The following is a 17108-nucleotide window of genomic DNA, read 5'->3' on the forward strand; positions in this document are numbered from 1 at the left end:
AAAAATGTATATTATTCTACATACTAATAAAAATTATTTTTTTTATAACTATCTAATCTATATACTTAGAAAACATTTTTTTTGTTTCTTCAACAAATTGACCATCACATGCTCCTGCCTTAATCTGATTAGTTTCTTCATTAAACTTTATAAAATCTGCCCATATATCTAAACAACGCAATAAAAGCTTTCTAAAATTAATTAAATCACTAGGTGACAATTTATCTTCATCAACGGTAAGTAGCAACTTTCTAACATTTCTAGCAACATCTAAATACGCAATTTTATTTGAAACAATCGAATCTTCAATAATACGTTTAATAAAACTCCATTTTGGTTCTAAAAGAAGGCGACTAACAAGAAATTTTGACATTATTTGATTAACTCCACAAACTCTTGGAACATGTTCTTTATAAATTTTTTCAAATTCATCCAATGGAAGTTTTATCATGTTATAGTGAAGATAATGTTTATAAAAATAAGTTTCATCAACAAAACTGATAAATTTAACTTTATTTTTTCTATCAGTATATATTTTTTCAACTCTTTTAACTAAATCTTCATTATTTTTATCAACAGCAATAGTCAAAGCTGTAATGAAAAATTGAGCATCATTAACATTTTCATATTTTATTTCACTAGCATTTTCTAATCTTTTTAAAATTTGATCAAGTACAGAAACAAAGATTGAATCAATTTCTGGTGTTTTTTCATGATTTCCAGGTGTTAGGTATTTTAAAATAAGTCTATATGTACCAAAATTTGGTTCAACATTAAATTGTTTAAATTCCAAAATTAATTTTTGGATAAAATCAAATCTATCGTTGTATTTACCATTCCTTGCACATAAAATACAACTGTTCATTGTTTCAGTATTAGGTTGAATCTTTAATTCATTTATTTTTTTTAAATATTTTATATAATCTTTTCCAGATGTTGACATTAAAGCATTAAAAACCTCTATATAAGGAACCATTTTTTTGTTAAGCATTTCATTATACAATTGATGAGCTTTTTTTAAAGAATAATCACTGGAATATCTACATAGTCCAGCAATCATAATAGAATATGTTTCAGGAGTTTTCTCAGTTGTTTCAAATAATAATTCAGCTATACCCTGTTGAACCCACTCCTTTGGTAAAATCTCACTTTTCGTTTTTCTTAAACATGGAAGATCTTCTGCTTCATCATCAAAAAGGTCATTTTCATTGCAATAAACAACTAATTTAAATAAATCCATTTGAACTTTTTCACTAATATCTATACCATTAGCTCTTATTTTTTCATAACATTCCACAGCTATTTTAACTTTTTGTGCCTCTATTAGTTCAATTAATTCTGTTTCGGTACCTTCTAACATCTTAATATCTGGAGAATTTTTTGGTCTAAAAATTGGTAGTCTTGGTTCATCAATATCATACATAAATAATGTTGGCCATTCTTTTGCTAATATGCGTGCCGTCCTCTTACCGAGTTCCTATATTATTAAAAATATAATAAATAACAATTTCTATAAAACATACCCTTGCTACAAAATAAGAATTTTTTTGATCATCTGTTGATGGTATGCATAAAGGATCATCGATGAATGAATAATGTGGTGCAGTTTTATCTGTACCAACAGTTGAGTTTAAAGCTTCCAGCAATTCAGTTGGTGATCTTTTTATTGCATAAGGAATTGAAATTTTAGGAGTTGGTGATGTAGTGAAGCGATACCCTTGAATTAAAAATTTTCTCAACATAGTAATATAGTTAATTAAATGTTGAAAAAACAAAATTAATATTTTATTTAAAAAATTAATTTGAATTCTTAACACGAAAAATAGTTATATATTATAAACCAATTGGTAAGGTGTCGTTGGGAGGCTGTTCTCATAAAGTCATCATTTTTTCTTTTCTCTTTGACCTACTGTGTTTTAAGTTAAAAAGTTTTAAATAATGGCTCCATTTAATAGCAACGATGAAAAAGCTCAAAAAATTGAATGTCCTAAGGATGAAAATACTACAAAATTAATTCCTAAGAAACCTGTTGGAGATAGAGAATTTGATTTTGAAAAAAAATGTCCATTTAAAAAGGTAAATTTTATTTTTTAATAGTAAATATTAATTTTTTTTTCAGGTTACAGTGCATCCATTAGTTTTACTTAGTGTTGTTGATCATTTCACAAGAATAAGTAAAGTCCAAAAAGTTAAAAGAGTTGTAGGAGTTCTTCTTGGAAGTAGTGGTCCAGGAAAAACGTTAGATATAGCAAATAGTTTTGCTGTACCATTTGATGAAGATGACAATGGCACTTGGTTTGTTGATGTAGATTATTTGGAATCAATGTTTCACATGTTTTATAAGGTAGCTGCAAAAGAAAAAATTGTTGGCTGGTATCACACAGGTCCAAAACTTTGTAAAAATGATATTGCTATTAACGAATTGCTAATGAAATACACACCTAATCCTGTTCTTGTTATTATTCAAGCTCAACCATCTTCATCAGGTCTTCCAACAGAGGCATATTATCAATGTCATGAAAATCACAATGACGGGTCTCTACCAACAAAAACGTTTGAGCATGTATCAAGTGAAATTGCTGCTGAAGAAGCTGAAGAAGTCGGTGTTGAACATTTATTGAGAGATATTAAAGATCAAACAGCTGGTACTTTAACTCAAAGACTAAATCATCAACTTGCTGGTTTGGCTGGATTAGAAAAATATCTTGGTGATATTTGTAAATATTTGGAAAACGTCAATTCTGGTAAACTTCCAAAGAATGATCAAATTAACTACATGATTCAAGAGGCATTAAATTTATTACCTAATGTTCATACTCCATCATTTATAGAAAGTCAAAATATTTCATGTAATGATCAATACATGTGCATCTACATGGGTTCTCTTGTTCGTTCTGTTATTGCTTTGCATAATTTGATTGATAACAAAGTAGGTTTATTTTTTATTTCTTATAATTATGGTTTTTAGATTTCATTGCAAAAAGCAGAGAAAGATGTTATGAATCTACATGAAACACAAAAAGTTGAAGATAAGAAAGAGGAGAAGACTGATAGTAAAGCAAAAGGAAAATAAATTATGATGTTTTTATGAATTATAATTATTTATGATTAAAAATATAACTTTAAATTCTTATGTTTCGTGATATGTAATAATACATTAATTTTATATTTCTTTATAACAGGCAACTTACAATAGAAAATATACTTTTTAAGTAATTTTAATGTTATTAAATTATTGTATATTTCCAAAGTTTTTATATATCATTTTGTATCAAAAGTAATGAAATAAGAGCTAATATTTTAAGAAAATTAGTTAGAAACATTATTAATGCTTATTTACTAGTGTAATTAAAATTAATTTTTTTTAATTACCAATAAAAATTTTATTATCAGTAGTTACTACTGATTTTAAAAGAGATGTTAAAATGTTATTACAAAAAAAGAGAAAATTTTTTTAATCTAAATCTAGTAAATAATTATTAGTTTACTTAAATATCAATTTAAACATACGCTTTTCCCCAATTTTTTATTTAAAGTTTTTTTTACGATACTAAATTTCTATTAAGGGTTGCTTTTTTTATAAAATTTTTAATATTTACTTAACATTTTTACAGATATCTATAAAATGTCCATACAAAGTGAACAAGAAAAAATTATTCAAAAATTTAAATTACTTCGTGAGGAAGTTATGATTATCAAAAGGGAGTATGCAAAAGCTGTTCAGGAGATGAGGGATCATAAGAAAATTTTAAATGAATTAAATGGAATGGATCCAAATCGTAGAAGTTACAGAATTGCTGGTGGTCATCTTTTAGAATCTGATGTTGGAAGTGTTAGCAAATTTCTTAAAGAAAATATTGCTCGTTTTGAAATTTTGACAAAACAATTGGAGGAAAAACTTAATGCTAAACTTACTGAGCATGACAATTATGTACAAGAACATAATATTCGTGTAGTAAGTGAAGAGGAAGCCAAACATCTTCAAATGCAACAACTTGCCAATCAACAAAATAAAACTTTACCAGCCGGAGTAAAGGCTAGCTAACTAAGTAATATATTTAAATGATAAATTTTTTTTACTTTAATAAAAATTTTTTAATATATTTATGAATATATAATGGTGTATCCCACAGTAAAATATTTGACAATTTCGATAAATAAAAAATTTATTTTATAAAGATATGGATCAACTGACAATTGATATAAAAAAGGCAGATGTTTGTGATGCAGATATGCATCGATATCTTTTTTCAACTTCAATTGACAATGAAAGCATAATAAACATAACAAAAGGATTATTTACATTTAGTTTAGATGACTTTACATGTAAACCATTTTCTGAAAATAATAAAATTGGGGTTGGAAATTTTGCAGATATATATAAAGTTTTACAAAAAAATGGAAAATATGTTGCATTAAAAATGTTAAAAACACATAATACAACAATTAACTATCATTATTATAATGAGGTAAATTTCTTAATTTAAAACAATTAAAATTTGTTATTATAGATAAATGCCTTAAAACAATTAAATCATCCAAATATAATAAAATTTCTAGGAATTTTAAAAGGTAACTTACTTGGAATTATTTTAGAATATCATGAAGGTGGTAATTTAAAGGATATATTAAAAAATTGGAAGTCTCAATATTGTGAAAATATAAATAAATGGATTATTGGTTTATCATCTGCACTAGTTTCAATTCATAATATTAATTTTTGTCATGGTGACATTAATCCTTTTAATATTTTGTTGTCTAATGATTTAAAGACAGCAATCTTTTGTGATTTTGGTTCTTCGAAAGAAAATAATCAAAAACCAGAAGCATTTGCAGGAATGTCATGTTACAGACCTCCAGAACTTAATTTTTCTTCTTCATATACAACAAAATGTGATATTTACAGCTTTGGTATGGTTTTGTGGGAAATATTTACAAGAGAGTCACCATATGATACATCTAAAAATGAAATTGAAATTATGTGGAATGTTGCTTATGCTAATTTGAAACCAAATATTTGTAATAGTAAAATTCCAGTATCTTTTCAAGAAATTATTAATTCATGCTTAGAAGTATGTCCAGATAATCGAATATGTTCAGAGGTGTTGTATAAAAAAATAACAGAAATCTTGTGAATTTATATCAAATTTAGAAGAAAAAAAATAAACAAATTATTTAAGGATTTTAATTTTTATCAAATTTATATTTAGTTTTTTTTTAACATCAATTATTTATCCAGTTTCAATATTTTGGTGATTAAGAAATAATTTATGTTAAACTTGGACACATACATTATACTTAATATTATAACTTTAAAAATATTTTTTTTTCAAGCTTTATTATTATTTACTAATTATTGTTTACTAAATTAACTATTAGCAAAAAACTTTTGAATAATTTTTACTAATTTTCTAGATCTTTTTTTAAATATATTTAAAACAAATAATTCTTTTAATCATTCAAAAGAAAGTTATTAATTTTAACATATAAAAAGTAAAAATATTTTGGTTAATATTATTTATATATTATACTAGCTTGCCATACTCCAAAATATCATTTTATTCAGAAACGTTTTGGTCTCTTTTTGTTGTAAATTAACATTGTTGTAAAAATACAAAAATATATTATACCCATTAATAATATTGTTTCTAATATTCCTATAATAAAAAAAAGGAAAAAGAATGTTTTATGAGTTTGAGCTTCAGGAAATTCAATATTACATTCTTTTGAAAGTGTGTCCATTTTATCTTCCTCATTATTTGTTACAATTATTTTTGTTTTTGCGTAAATGACTCTTTTGTTAAAGAAAAATGTTGTAACTATACAATAATAATCTCCATTATCATTTATAGAAGCATTACTTTTATAATAAATTATTTTTTCTGCTTTATCACCTGCATGTTTTGTAACATGATTTAATTCCATATTTTGATTATGATTTTTTTTAATAATTGATACATTAGTACTTATAGTTGATTCATACTCAACAAAGCATGTTATGTGTATTGGTTCACCAACTTTAATAATTTCTTTTTGCTTTAATATTTGTTTATTTTCATAATCAATATAATTGTTACTTTGTTTTATTTTTACTACAGGATCACTGAAATCAGTAAATACACGGAAGTTACATTCTTCTTTTTTACCATCAAAATGAATTTCAAATATATATTGGCCTACGTTACTAATAGTCATTTGTTGAATTATTAAACTTCTATTTCCTTGTATAAATAAATTTCCATCTACATCATTTATAGGTTTTTTTATACGATTTATATTGGTTTCATCAATAAATGACCATTGAATAAATGAAAATGATTGTAAAATAATAGGACATTCCAAGATAACATTACTTCCAATGTTAACATTTTTGATAAATTCTTTTCCATCTGGGAATATAACATCACTTTGATGGACATTGATTTGAAGTTTTTCTTCCATAATAAAATCACTATTTACATTTCCTTGACATGAATATTCTCCAGAATCTTGTAATTCAATTCTTTCAAAAATATATATTTTTTCATGTTTTGAAAAAGCAAAACTTTCAAGAAGTCTAGTAGATCCATTTATAGATGGTCCATACATTTGTAAATTTAAATTGTCATGGGTTTCAGATGCTGAACAATTAAATGTAACACTATCACCATTATAGATGTCTATTTTACTAACCGTAAATGATATTAATGATTTCATTTTTTCTAATTCAATAACACGATAACTAATTATTCCTTCACCAAATTTATTAACAACTGTACATTGAATGTGGCCAAATTTTTGAAAATCAGTACTATTAGCATAAAGAATAGAATGATAATTCATGGAATGACTTTTTTTATTTTCAAAATAAAATTTTGTACCATATTTTTCAATATTATTATTTATCTCCATAGCATAACCTTTATCTATCATCTTAATACTCCATACTTTATTAATAATAGGTTCTGAACCAGTATCAGGACATTCAAATGTAGCAATTTTATTTTTATATAATACATCTTTCATAGAAGTTGTAGGTTTGTCATGATAAACTATAAATGGTTGTCTAATGACTTCATAAAATATATTTCCTCTTAATAATGTTGTAACATTTATACTACTTTCCATCTGTTTGCCAATTGTAAAATTATATTTATTAAATGGTATTTTTATTTCATTATTTAATTCAATACAATGTACTTTTATTTTATTGTAAAAACAATCAATTTCATAAAATATTCCATCATTTTTAAAAAAATCAAAATCAATGCTTCGGTTACCAGATGAGAAACGTTTTATTAAACTACTTTCTTTGAGATTACCAACAACAGCTTTTAAAGGATATTCTTTTTTAAGGTATATTAAATAATCAGAAATTGTTGTATCAATTTTATTTAAAACTTCCCCAAATAAATTAATTATACTAGAAGTTTTTTCATAATCAACATTTAGTATAGAGGAGTTATATTCTTTTATATAATTATTTATTATACTTTTATTATAAGATATGTATGGATCCTTAATATATGCTTGATAATATGTTCCATTATTACCATTTATATTAATAAATCCTGATCCATCATTAATTTTTCTATTTACTTTAAAAATAAATTTTTTATAATTTTCATAACCAAAAGAATTATTATTTCTTTGATATGTTATTGAAATTTCATCAAAAATATATTTAATATCAATTGGAAAATCCTCCAAATACACTAAAATACCATGAAATTGGGGAAAGCATTTATAAGTTTGTAATGTTAAAACATTCTCTTTATTTACACATTTATTTTGATAATTATTTTGATTTTTAGTTACAAACTAAAATTAATTTTAAAATAAAATAACAAATAAAAAAAAAATCATACCGTAACATTTGCTTCATGCTGTTTGATAGCAATAGAAAATGTTTCTATTGAGATATTTCCAATGAGATATGTATGTTCCAGTTTATTGATGTGTTGATTAAATAATATTCCATATAACGAAATTTCTCTTGAAATATTTTTTAATTTAATGTCAAGGGAAGGTTTAAAAGAAATCTAAATTTAAAGTAAATTTTTGAAAAATAAAAAATATGAATGATGATAGCTTACATTAAAATGATTAGAAAAATTTGCATTAATTGAATGTGAAATAACCGTAATGATAAGAAATAAATTAATTATGAGAAACATGATTTTTCATAATAATAATTGATATAATTTTATTTTTTTAAGAATAAATATATAATTTGTTTTTCTAATTGAAAATTTTAATTTTATCTCAAGTAACATAATTTATTATTAATATGCAAAAACATTTTTTTTGAGAAATAAGTTAAAAAAAATTTTTTTAATTTTTTAATCTTAATCATTTGATTATTACTGATATTTAAAAACAGGAATAATTGAAATACTTTTAAATAAAAGCATAGTAATTTTTATTTTAAATAAATAATTGAAATAGTTTTTTCTTTATTTGTTCATTGTGGGAAAAGATAATACATTTTAACTTGCTGTGATAAATTAAAATGATTAAGGATAATATTATGTTTAATTGTTAGATCATTACTCTTTTTTTTTGTCATAAATTAAAGTCAAAATTTAAATACAATTTAGAAGATGTTAGATAATAAATGATAATTTTAATTAAATAAAAATTTCTCTTTTTGTTCATTAAAATTTTTTGATGACACATTTTAAACTTCAATTAGGTATTTTATTATGATAGTATATTTTTGTTTGTAAAGATAAAATTTATAAAGTTATTTTTTTTAAAAATTTAATGAGCTCTGGTTTTTGAAAAAAAAAAAAAGAAAATTTATAGTAAAAGTTGTATAATAATTGAAAAAAATATTTAATAAATACATTATTATATAATTTTTGAAAAAAAATCTATTACATATTTAAAGTAACTTCTTCGATAACTATCATCATTGATGGAATTATGATAAGAAATTATTATTATGGTAAAATATTTTAACATTAAATAATGTATTTATATGGAACATTTTATATATCAAAACAACTTAGTTAATTATTAATTGCCATTGTATTATAATTTTATATGTATATAAATAGTGATCATTATATTATTTGACATTGAATCTTTTTATTTTATTTTTATACTTAATAATATAAGAGGATAAATTTAATTTAAAGAATGTATATATTATTATATTAAATATTACAAGCTTCATTAGAACATTCCATTTTGATAGTAATTATTGGATACTTTTAAACTGTTCATTTCATCTGTTTCTTTCTATATATATATATATATAATCCACAAAAATTATTTTAAATACCAGTATTTTTATAAATATAATGTGTTTGTCATATAATATCTACAAGTTTAAGAAACAACTTTATTACTACCTTTTTGCCTTAAATAATATAATCTATTTTTATTGATATTCCAGCTTTCTCTACATTATTTTCTCACTCCTATATTTATATAATTTAAAAATAATAGAATAAATCTAAAATTAAAAGAATTTTTATTTTTCCATTTAGCTTGATAAATATTACTAAATTCATTAACACTTATGAATGATTTAAATAACAGGTTTTTTTAAATAAAAATACCACAAATAGTAATATGATTAATTATTACATCAACTAACTTTATTTATGATAATTGCACAATTAAATAAATAAAATGTATTTTTGCTAATAAACTGTTTCAAAATTATTTAACATAAATTGTTTTTTTGCCATAATAAATATAACATGTATTTATTGTCTATAAAGTTGTAATATTTTTTTATCATATGTACTAGTCATTAAAGTTAAAAAAAATAAATTATTACAAAAATTACTCGACATTGATCTTTTCACTGTTATTTGAAAATTTAACCTTTAATTATTAAAACAACATTCTTTTATATTTGCAACCATTCAATTAATCACTACTTTTATAGAATTTATTTACTATATTACAATATACATATATTTTAAAATAACAAAATCCTCGTTAAATTATTTTCTCATAAAAAATAATTTTATAAATATATTGTAATAAATTAAATGATTACTTAATTATTTACCATTATCATCTTTGATTACTCATACAAATATTTTTCAATATCATTGCTTCTTTTTTAATTTGCTTTAATTAAGTAACTAATAATTTAAATTAATTTTTCTTTTATAGTAATATTATAAATATATCTATTATTGCACTAAAAAAGGAAGATAGGCGTAATTTGGCGATTAAACATGTATCAGCTTATAGAAAATAATAGTTATAACTTTTATTTTTAATATAAGATACTATTTCTTTTATTTTTTTTTTTTACCATAAAAAAATTATTAAATACATTTTAGGTGTTGTTTTATCTATTTTATAATAATACATCGATATATATATATATTTATATATATATATATTATCTCCCTATATTTAATGATTAACATAACTAATTATTTAAATAGTTAAAAAAAAAAAATAAACAAAAATTTTAGAATAATAAAAAAGAAAAAAATTAATATTTAACTATTACATATTTTTAAAAATAATTTTTTTGTTTTCACCTAACTAGAATTCATTTTTCCTATAACCCTGAATTAATTGATGATATGAATTTTTTTTTTTTTTTGACAACTAAATATAGTATTAATCATACTTTCTATTTTTTTTTTTTTTTAGGATGACATCTTCTATAGGAAGTGGAAGAAATAAAATTAATATATCAATTAAAATAACATTTTTATCCTCGCTTTTTATCCTCATTTCATTTTTTTCTTTTATAAAAGGGAATGAAGATAGTTATAAAAATAATTTTAAATGTTGGGTATCTGATCCTAATTCATGTGATAGAAGTAAAAAAGAAATTTGTGCATTTGTAGATAGTACATATGTATGTTCCTGCCCTCCTGGTGTTAAAAGAAATAAAGAAGGTATTTGTACTATATTTAATGAATGTCTGAAGGCTTCTGACAATGATTGTGGAGATAATGCTCATTGTATTGATCAAGAAGAAGGTTATACCTGTCAATGTGATCCAGGTTTTGTTGATTTATCATCAGATGTATATAGACCTGGAAGGATATGTGTTAAGAATGTTAATGAATGTGCCTCTCCAAAAATATATAATGTTGATTGTCATAAGAATGCTGATTGTCATGATACTGATGACTCTTATCAATGTGTTTGTAGACCTGGATATGAAGATTTATCATCAGAATATTCTAAATTACCAGGACGTGAGTGTGTTAAAATGATTAATGAATGTGAGGATGGTACTAATGATTGTGGAGCAAATGCTATATGTGTTGATCAAAAACAGGGATATTTTTGTAAATGTAAACCAGGTTTTGTTGATGTATCAGAAGATATTACAAATTTTCCAGGAAGACAATGTCATCAACCAATGGAACAAGTATCAGCAGCTTATAATACATATGGTGGATATAATGCTCAAACATATAAAAATAATATTAATCCACCATCACCTTCACCAGAAGTTGATAGTTGTGATCCATTAAATCCAAAATGTGGACCTAATAGAATATGCCTAAAAAATGCTTATGGTACTCATCATTGTCAATGTGAAAGAGGTACTGTTGATGATAATGGTACATGTCGTATATTTAATCATTGTGATAGGGGAAATGATTGTGATCCAATGGCAATATGTACTAATGAAATAGATGGTTATAGATGTCAATGTAAACCAGGTTTTAAGGATGAAAGTCTTGATCCATTATCAAAACCAGGTAGAGTATGTAAAAGATGTAAGTTTTTATTTTTATTTAATGACATTTAATTAATAATATAATTTGTTAAGATATTAATGAATGCGCAGAAAAAACTCATTCATGTTCACCTTTTGCTGAATGTTATGATTTATCATCAGGATATGAATGTAAATGTAAAAATGGTTTTGTTGATGTTTCATCACAATTTTCATTACCACCTGGAAGAAAATGTTCAGCTGAAGGTCATGAATGCTCTAATAGAGATTTAAATAGTTGTGATGAAAATGCTGATTGTGTACAAATGGCTAATGGATATACATGTGTATGTGCTAAAGGGTATGCTGATGTATCTACATCTGCAAAATTACCACCAGGGCGTGTCTGTACTCTTCAAACAACATGCCCAGCTCAACCTTCTGATTTAACATTTATTGTTGATGGTAGTGGTAGTATTGGTGGTGATACATTTAAAGATGAAGTTTTACGTTTCTTAACAGAATTTGTAGAACTTTTTGATATTAGTCCATCACAAACAAGAGTTGGTTTTATTCAATATTCTGATCAAATAAAACATGAACTTGATCTTGGATCAAAAAGTGGACGTGATGATATAATAAATGCTATCAAAAATACAAAATATTTGACTGGACTTACTAGAACCGGTCAAGCAATAGAACATGTTGTTGAGAATGTCTACAATGATAAAACCGGAAACGCAAGACCATTGAATACCGGAGTATCACGTATAGTTATTGTGATAACGGATGGCCGTTCACAAGATAATGTTACACAACCTGCACGTATTGCTGCAAATAAAGATATTAATATGTTTGCAGTAGGTGTTACTGATCATGTACTTGATAGAGAGTTACTTGAAATTGCTAATAATAAAAAAGATAGAGTTTTTAAAGTAACTGGTTTTAAAGAACTTAATAATAGACTTAGATCGGCAATTCAAAAAGTTGCCTGTACAGGTAGTATTCCAGAACAAACTTATGATATTGGACCATGTGATCCAGAATCTAATAAAGGTTGTCCAGGCTCATTAAATCAAGTTTGTAAATTGATTAATGGTAAAGCGGAATGTGTATGCCCAGAAGGGTTTGACAAAAATCCTGTTACTGGTGTTTGTGGTGGACAACCTTGTAATCCTGATCTCTATACTACATGCCCTGATCCAGAAGTATGTAAAATTACTCCATATGGAAATTATCTTTGTACTTGTCCATCATTTTATGGTAGAAGTCAAGGTACTGGAGTTTGTATTACTCCACCACAAAAAACAGAAGTTACATATAAATGTGATCCAAGAACATGTTCTGGTGAAGGAGAAACTTGTCAAATTGGAAAAAATGGTGAAAGTATTTGTGGATGTAAAAAAGGATATGAAAGAAATCCAAAATCAGGAAAATGTCTTCCTGAGGGATGTTGTGATCCAAATGATATAAATAGTTGTGATGCAAGAAAACATGAAAAATGTTTACCAGATGTTTTAAGAAAAGGAATATTTACTTGTCAATGCCCACCAAATGGTCATCGTGATCCAATTACAGATATTTGTCTTCTTGATGAATGTTATTCACAAGATAATACATGTTCAAAAAATGCTGATTGTACAGATACACTTGAAGGTTATATTTGTACTTGTAGAGCTGGATATAGAGATGAATCACAAGATATTAAAAATGCACCTGGTAGAATATGTGTTGGAACAGAAAATGAATGTCTTTCTGGTAGACATAATTGTTCTGTTAATGCTGATTGTATTGATACAAGAGATAGTTTTATTTGTAAATGTAAAGATGGATTTATTGATTTTAGTCCAAATCCAAGATCTTTTGGTGGTGTTGATTGTCGTGAATTGATAGATGAATGTGCCAATGATGAATTAAATAATTGTCATAAAGATGCTATATGTATAAATACAAATAATGGATATGAATGTAAATGTAAAAATGGATTTGTTGATAGAATACCATTTACAAATATTGGTAGAGATTGTAAAAAAATTAATGATTTATGTGAAAGTGGTAAAAATAATTGTGATAAAAATGCTAAATGTATAGAAGTTGGTGATGATTCTTATAAATGTATCTGTAATGGTGGTTTTATAGATAAATCTAAACCAGGTGAAAAAGAAGGAACAAAATGTTTAGAACAAATATGTCATGATAAATCAAAGTTTAATTGTCATGAAAGTGCTATATGTATTGAGAGTGATGAGTTTCCTGAAAAATATACTTGTAAATGTAGAAATGGTTATGTTGATGAAAATGAATCTAATCCTGGTAGACAATGTAAAGAATTAATTAATGAATGTTTAGATTCATCATTAAATGATTGTGATCCAATAGCAACGTGTACAGATTTACCAAATGGATATACTTGTCATTGTCCACTTGAAGCTAAAGATATTTCACCTGATACAACTACAAAACCAGGAAGAAAATGTTTCCCACTTATTAATGAATGTTCATTACCACAATTAAATAATTGTTCACGTTTTGCTGATTGTATTGATACTGAATCTTCATATGAATGTAAATGTAAATCTGGTTATGCTGATCAAGATTTATCAAATCCTGGTACTAATTGTAAATTTATTATTAATGAATGTGCTGTGGCAAATCTTAATGATTGTCATAAACATAGTGAATGTATTGATACAGATTCTGGATATACATGTAAATGTAAAGATCCTTATAAAGATGTTATGCCATCAAATCCAGGTAGAAAATGTTTATTTAATGAATGTGAATCTCCATCAACAAATGATTGTGATGTAAATGCTGAATGTATTGATACAGATGATAGTTATATTTGTCGATGTAAAGATGGTTTTTATGATGGAACCAAAAATCCATCTACAGCTGGTAGAGAATGTCTCAAATTTGTAACAACACCACCAGTACAATCTGAACCACAGGTAACAACACATAATCCTGATCTTATACCATGTGGAAATGGTTTTTGTAAGATAAGTTTAGGTGAAGTATGTATTGGAGGAACAACATGTGGTTGTAAACCAGATGAAGATAAAAATGTAGAAACAGGAAAATGTGAAAAAGTTAATAAAAATCCAATTGCAATTAGAATTGTTGCCAAAGAAACTGAAAGTGGAAAACCAATTAATTTACATTATTCTTCAGAATATGGTTCTAAACAAAATCCAACATTTATTGATATAGTTGATAAATTTGTTAAAGGACTTGGTGATACAATTCATAGTACACCAACAATTTCTCCAAAATATATTTCATCAAGTGTTAATTATATTACAAATCCAAAAGTTGAAAATCCAGATTGGGATCAAGGATTATTAGTTAATGCTTCTGTAAATACAAAAGATCCTGTAGATAAATGTGTTTTATTTAAAGAAATTGAAGAATCTGTTAAAAAAACAAATCTTAAACTTGGAGGAGGTAATCTTGTAGTAGCTTCAGATATAGATCAATTAAATCCATGTAAAACTGCACCACCACCAAAAGGTATACCTTGTGGAGAAAATAATTATTGTAAAGAGGAATTAGGAGAAATTTGTATTGCTGGTCGTATTTGTGGTTGTCCAAATGGACAAAAAAGAAAATCTATTGATGGAGAATGTAAAATTGTTGAAGGAATCAATTTACCATTATGGGTTGCCAGAGAAGGCCAAACACCAATAAAATATGATAATAAAATTCATGGAAATCCTTTAGATGAAGAAAATAAAAGATTAACAACAGCTTTTGAAAAAGGAATTGGAGAAAGTTTTGATAAAATACCAGACTTAAAAAATCAATTTATTACCTCTGAAGTTAATGATATAGAAAATCCTACAAAAATAAATGATACATGGGATTCTGGAATTTTATATAATTTTACTACTTTCTTTACCAAAGGTTCTGCTGACACACCAAAACAAATATTTTCAAAATTAATTAATTATATAAAAGAACAAAATAATGATGAAGTTGGAAAATCAAATCTTTTTATTAATCCTAATTCTCCAGATCCATTTAATCCATGTTATAATGCTAAATGTCATTCTAATGCTGTTTGTAAGGCTGTTGGAAATTCATTTATATGTAGTTGTGGAGAAGGATATAAAGATATTAATCCAGCTACACCAGGACAAGTATGTGTTTCACTTAAAAATTTCAATGAATGTGAAAGAAAAGAAGATAATGAATGTGATATTAATGCACGTTGTATTGATTTAGTTGATGGATATAGATGTGAATGTAAAATTCCATATGTTAATGATGAAAAAGAAGGAAAAATATCTGGATCTTCTTGTAAATTAGATTATTGTAGTGATGTTAATTATTGTCCATTAAACTCAACATGTGTTAATAAAAAAGATGAAGCTGTTTGTGAATGTAACAAAGGATATATAGATTTAAAAGAGGAGGCAAGAAAACTTGAAGCTGCTGGTGTTAATATAAATAAAAAATACCTTCTTCATGGTAGTGAAGGTGATCTCGTTATTGCTCCAGTTAAAGATGTTTCTATTAAAGAAGTATCATTAGATTCCCCATCAAGTAATGATAAGATTTGTATTAATGCTGCTGATGTCAATGAGTGTGCTCTTGGATTACATGATTGTAATCCCGCAGCAACATGTATTGACTTGAAAGTTGGATACACATGTAAATGTAATGAAGGACAAGATGATATGAATCCACAAAATCCTGGTCGTGTATGTGCTGAACCAGTTTGTGGACAATGTCATTTACATGGTGATTGTATTACTGACTCTAAAACTGGAAACATTACATGTGCTTGTTTTGAAGGATATACAGGTGAATTTTGTGAACTTTCCTCAGCAGCAGCCTCAACAATTTTCTGGATCATTCTTGCTCTCCTTTTCTTACTTTTAACATTACTTTGTTGTTTGTATATGTGTCTTAAAACTCGTTGCTTCAGAGGAAGTCCATTGTCCAAATCAAGTTTAAGTGGCCATGAAGAAATATTGGGTGGTGAAGATTTCTATACAATTCCAAGAGCTAAATTAAAGCCAGCATACGGTATGAATGATTCATTTAGTAATGCAAATGCCTTAGAAAGATATCTTGAAGGTGATGAAATGTCTATGAAATCTGGAGATTCAATTATTGAGAGAAGAGTAATTACTGATGTAAGTGTCAAAGAAACAACAACAACAAGAATTCAAGATGAAAATGGTGAAACACATGAAGAAACAACAGTCAGTTATTTACCAGGAAATAGAACTGTAGATTATGGGCATAAAGCACAATCGTCTGGTAGTCAATATGAAGCCACACATGAAGCATACGAAGATGACTCAGAAAATGAATACTTTGATACTGAAAAAGTAGATAAAACAACAAAACATTTTAGTGAGCATGGAAGGGACAACCAAGGTGATTTTGAAAGATTTAAAAATGAAACGAGTACTAGATCTGTGGTTGAAGAAAAGAAATATTATTAAAAAAAATATTT

General features: G+C 25.4%; 6 protein-coding genes across 6 annotated transcripts; 4 read left to right on the top strand and 2 right to left on the bottom strand.

Moving 5' to 3' along the window:
* Nucleotides 1-52: 52 nt before the first annotated feature.
* SRAE_2000211200 (Protein PTCD3 homolog, mitochondrial) lies at nucleotides 53-1742 on the bottom strand (the record flags this gene model as incomplete). Its single annotated transcript, XM_024653143.1, has 2 exons — nucleotides 53-1477; nucleotides 1524-1742. 2 exons carry the CDS (start codon nucleotides 1740-1742, stop codon nucleotides 53-55), a joined length of 1644 nt encoding a protein of 547 aa, XP_024506648.1.
* Nucleotides 1743-1938: 196 nt separating this feature from the next.
* SRAE_2000211300 (26S proteasome non-ATPase regulatory subunit 7) lies at nucleotides 1939-3073 on the top strand (the record flags this gene model as incomplete). The annotated part of the gene is made up of 3 exons (XM_024653144.1): nucleotides 1939-2076; nucleotides 2120-2929; nucleotides 2969-3073. 3 exons carry the CDS (start codon nucleotides 1939-1941, stop codon nucleotides 3071-3073), a joined length of 1053 nt encoding a protein of 350 aa, XP_024506649.1.
* A 552-nt stretch (nucleotides 3074-3625) lies between these two features.
* SRAE_2000211400 (Prefoldin beta-like domain and Prefoldin domain-containing protein) lies at nucleotides 3626-4045 on the top strand (the record flags this gene model as incomplete). The annotated part of the gene is made up of 1 exon (XM_024653145.1): nucleotides 3626-4045. One exon carries the CDS (start codon nucleotides 3626-3628, stop codon nucleotides 4043-4045), a length of 420 nt encoding a protein of 139 aa, XP_024506650.1.
* Nucleotides 4046-4181: 136 nt separating this feature from the next.
* SRAE_2000211500 (Mitogen-activated protein kinase kinase kinase 7) lies at nucleotides 4182-5135 on the top strand (the record flags this gene model as incomplete). The annotated part of the gene is made up of 2 exons (XM_024653146.1): nucleotides 4182-4469; nucleotides 4512-5135. The coding sequence occupies 2 exons, from the start codon at nucleotides 4182-4184 to the stop codon at nucleotides 5133-5135; spliced, it is 912 nt and encodes a 303-aa protein (XP_024506651.1).
* A 427-nt stretch (nucleotides 5136-5562) lies between these two features.
* On the bottom strand, nucleotides 5563-8156 carry SRAE_2000211600 (Immunoglobulin subtype domain and Immunoglobulin-like domain and Immunoglobulin-like fold domain-containing protein; the record flags this gene model as incomplete). The annotated part of the gene is made up of 3 exons (XM_024653147.1): nucleotides 5563-7800; nucleotides 7848-8021; nucleotides 8076-8156. The coding sequence occupies 3 exons, from the start codon at nucleotides 8154-8156 to the stop codon at nucleotides 5563-5565; spliced, it is 2493 nt and encodes an 830-aa protein (XP_024506652.1).
* A 4333-nt stretch (nucleotides 8157-12489) lies between these two features.
* Nucleotides 12490-17097, top strand: SRAE_2000211700 (SEA domain and Epidermal growth factor-like domain and EGF-like calcium-binding domain and von Willebrand factor, type A domain and Green fluorescent protein-like domain and EGF domain, merozoite surface protein 1-like-containing protein; the record flags this gene model as incomplete). The annotated part of the gene is made up of 1 exon (XM_024653148.1): nucleotides 12490-17097. The coding sequence occupies one exon, from the start codon at nucleotides 12490-12492 to the stop codon at nucleotides 17095-17097; it is 4608 nt and encodes a 1535-aa protein (XP_024506653.1).
* Between the last annotated feature and the right edge of the window lie 11 nt (nucleotides 17098-17108).

Source organism: Strongyloides ratti (genome assembly GCF_001040885.1).
Source record: "Strongyloides ratti genome assembly S_ratti_ED321, chromosome : 2".
Taxonomy (NCBI): domain Eukaryota; kingdom Metazoa; phylum Nematoda; class Chromadorea; order Rhabditida; family Strongyloididae; genus Strongyloides; species Strongyloides ratti.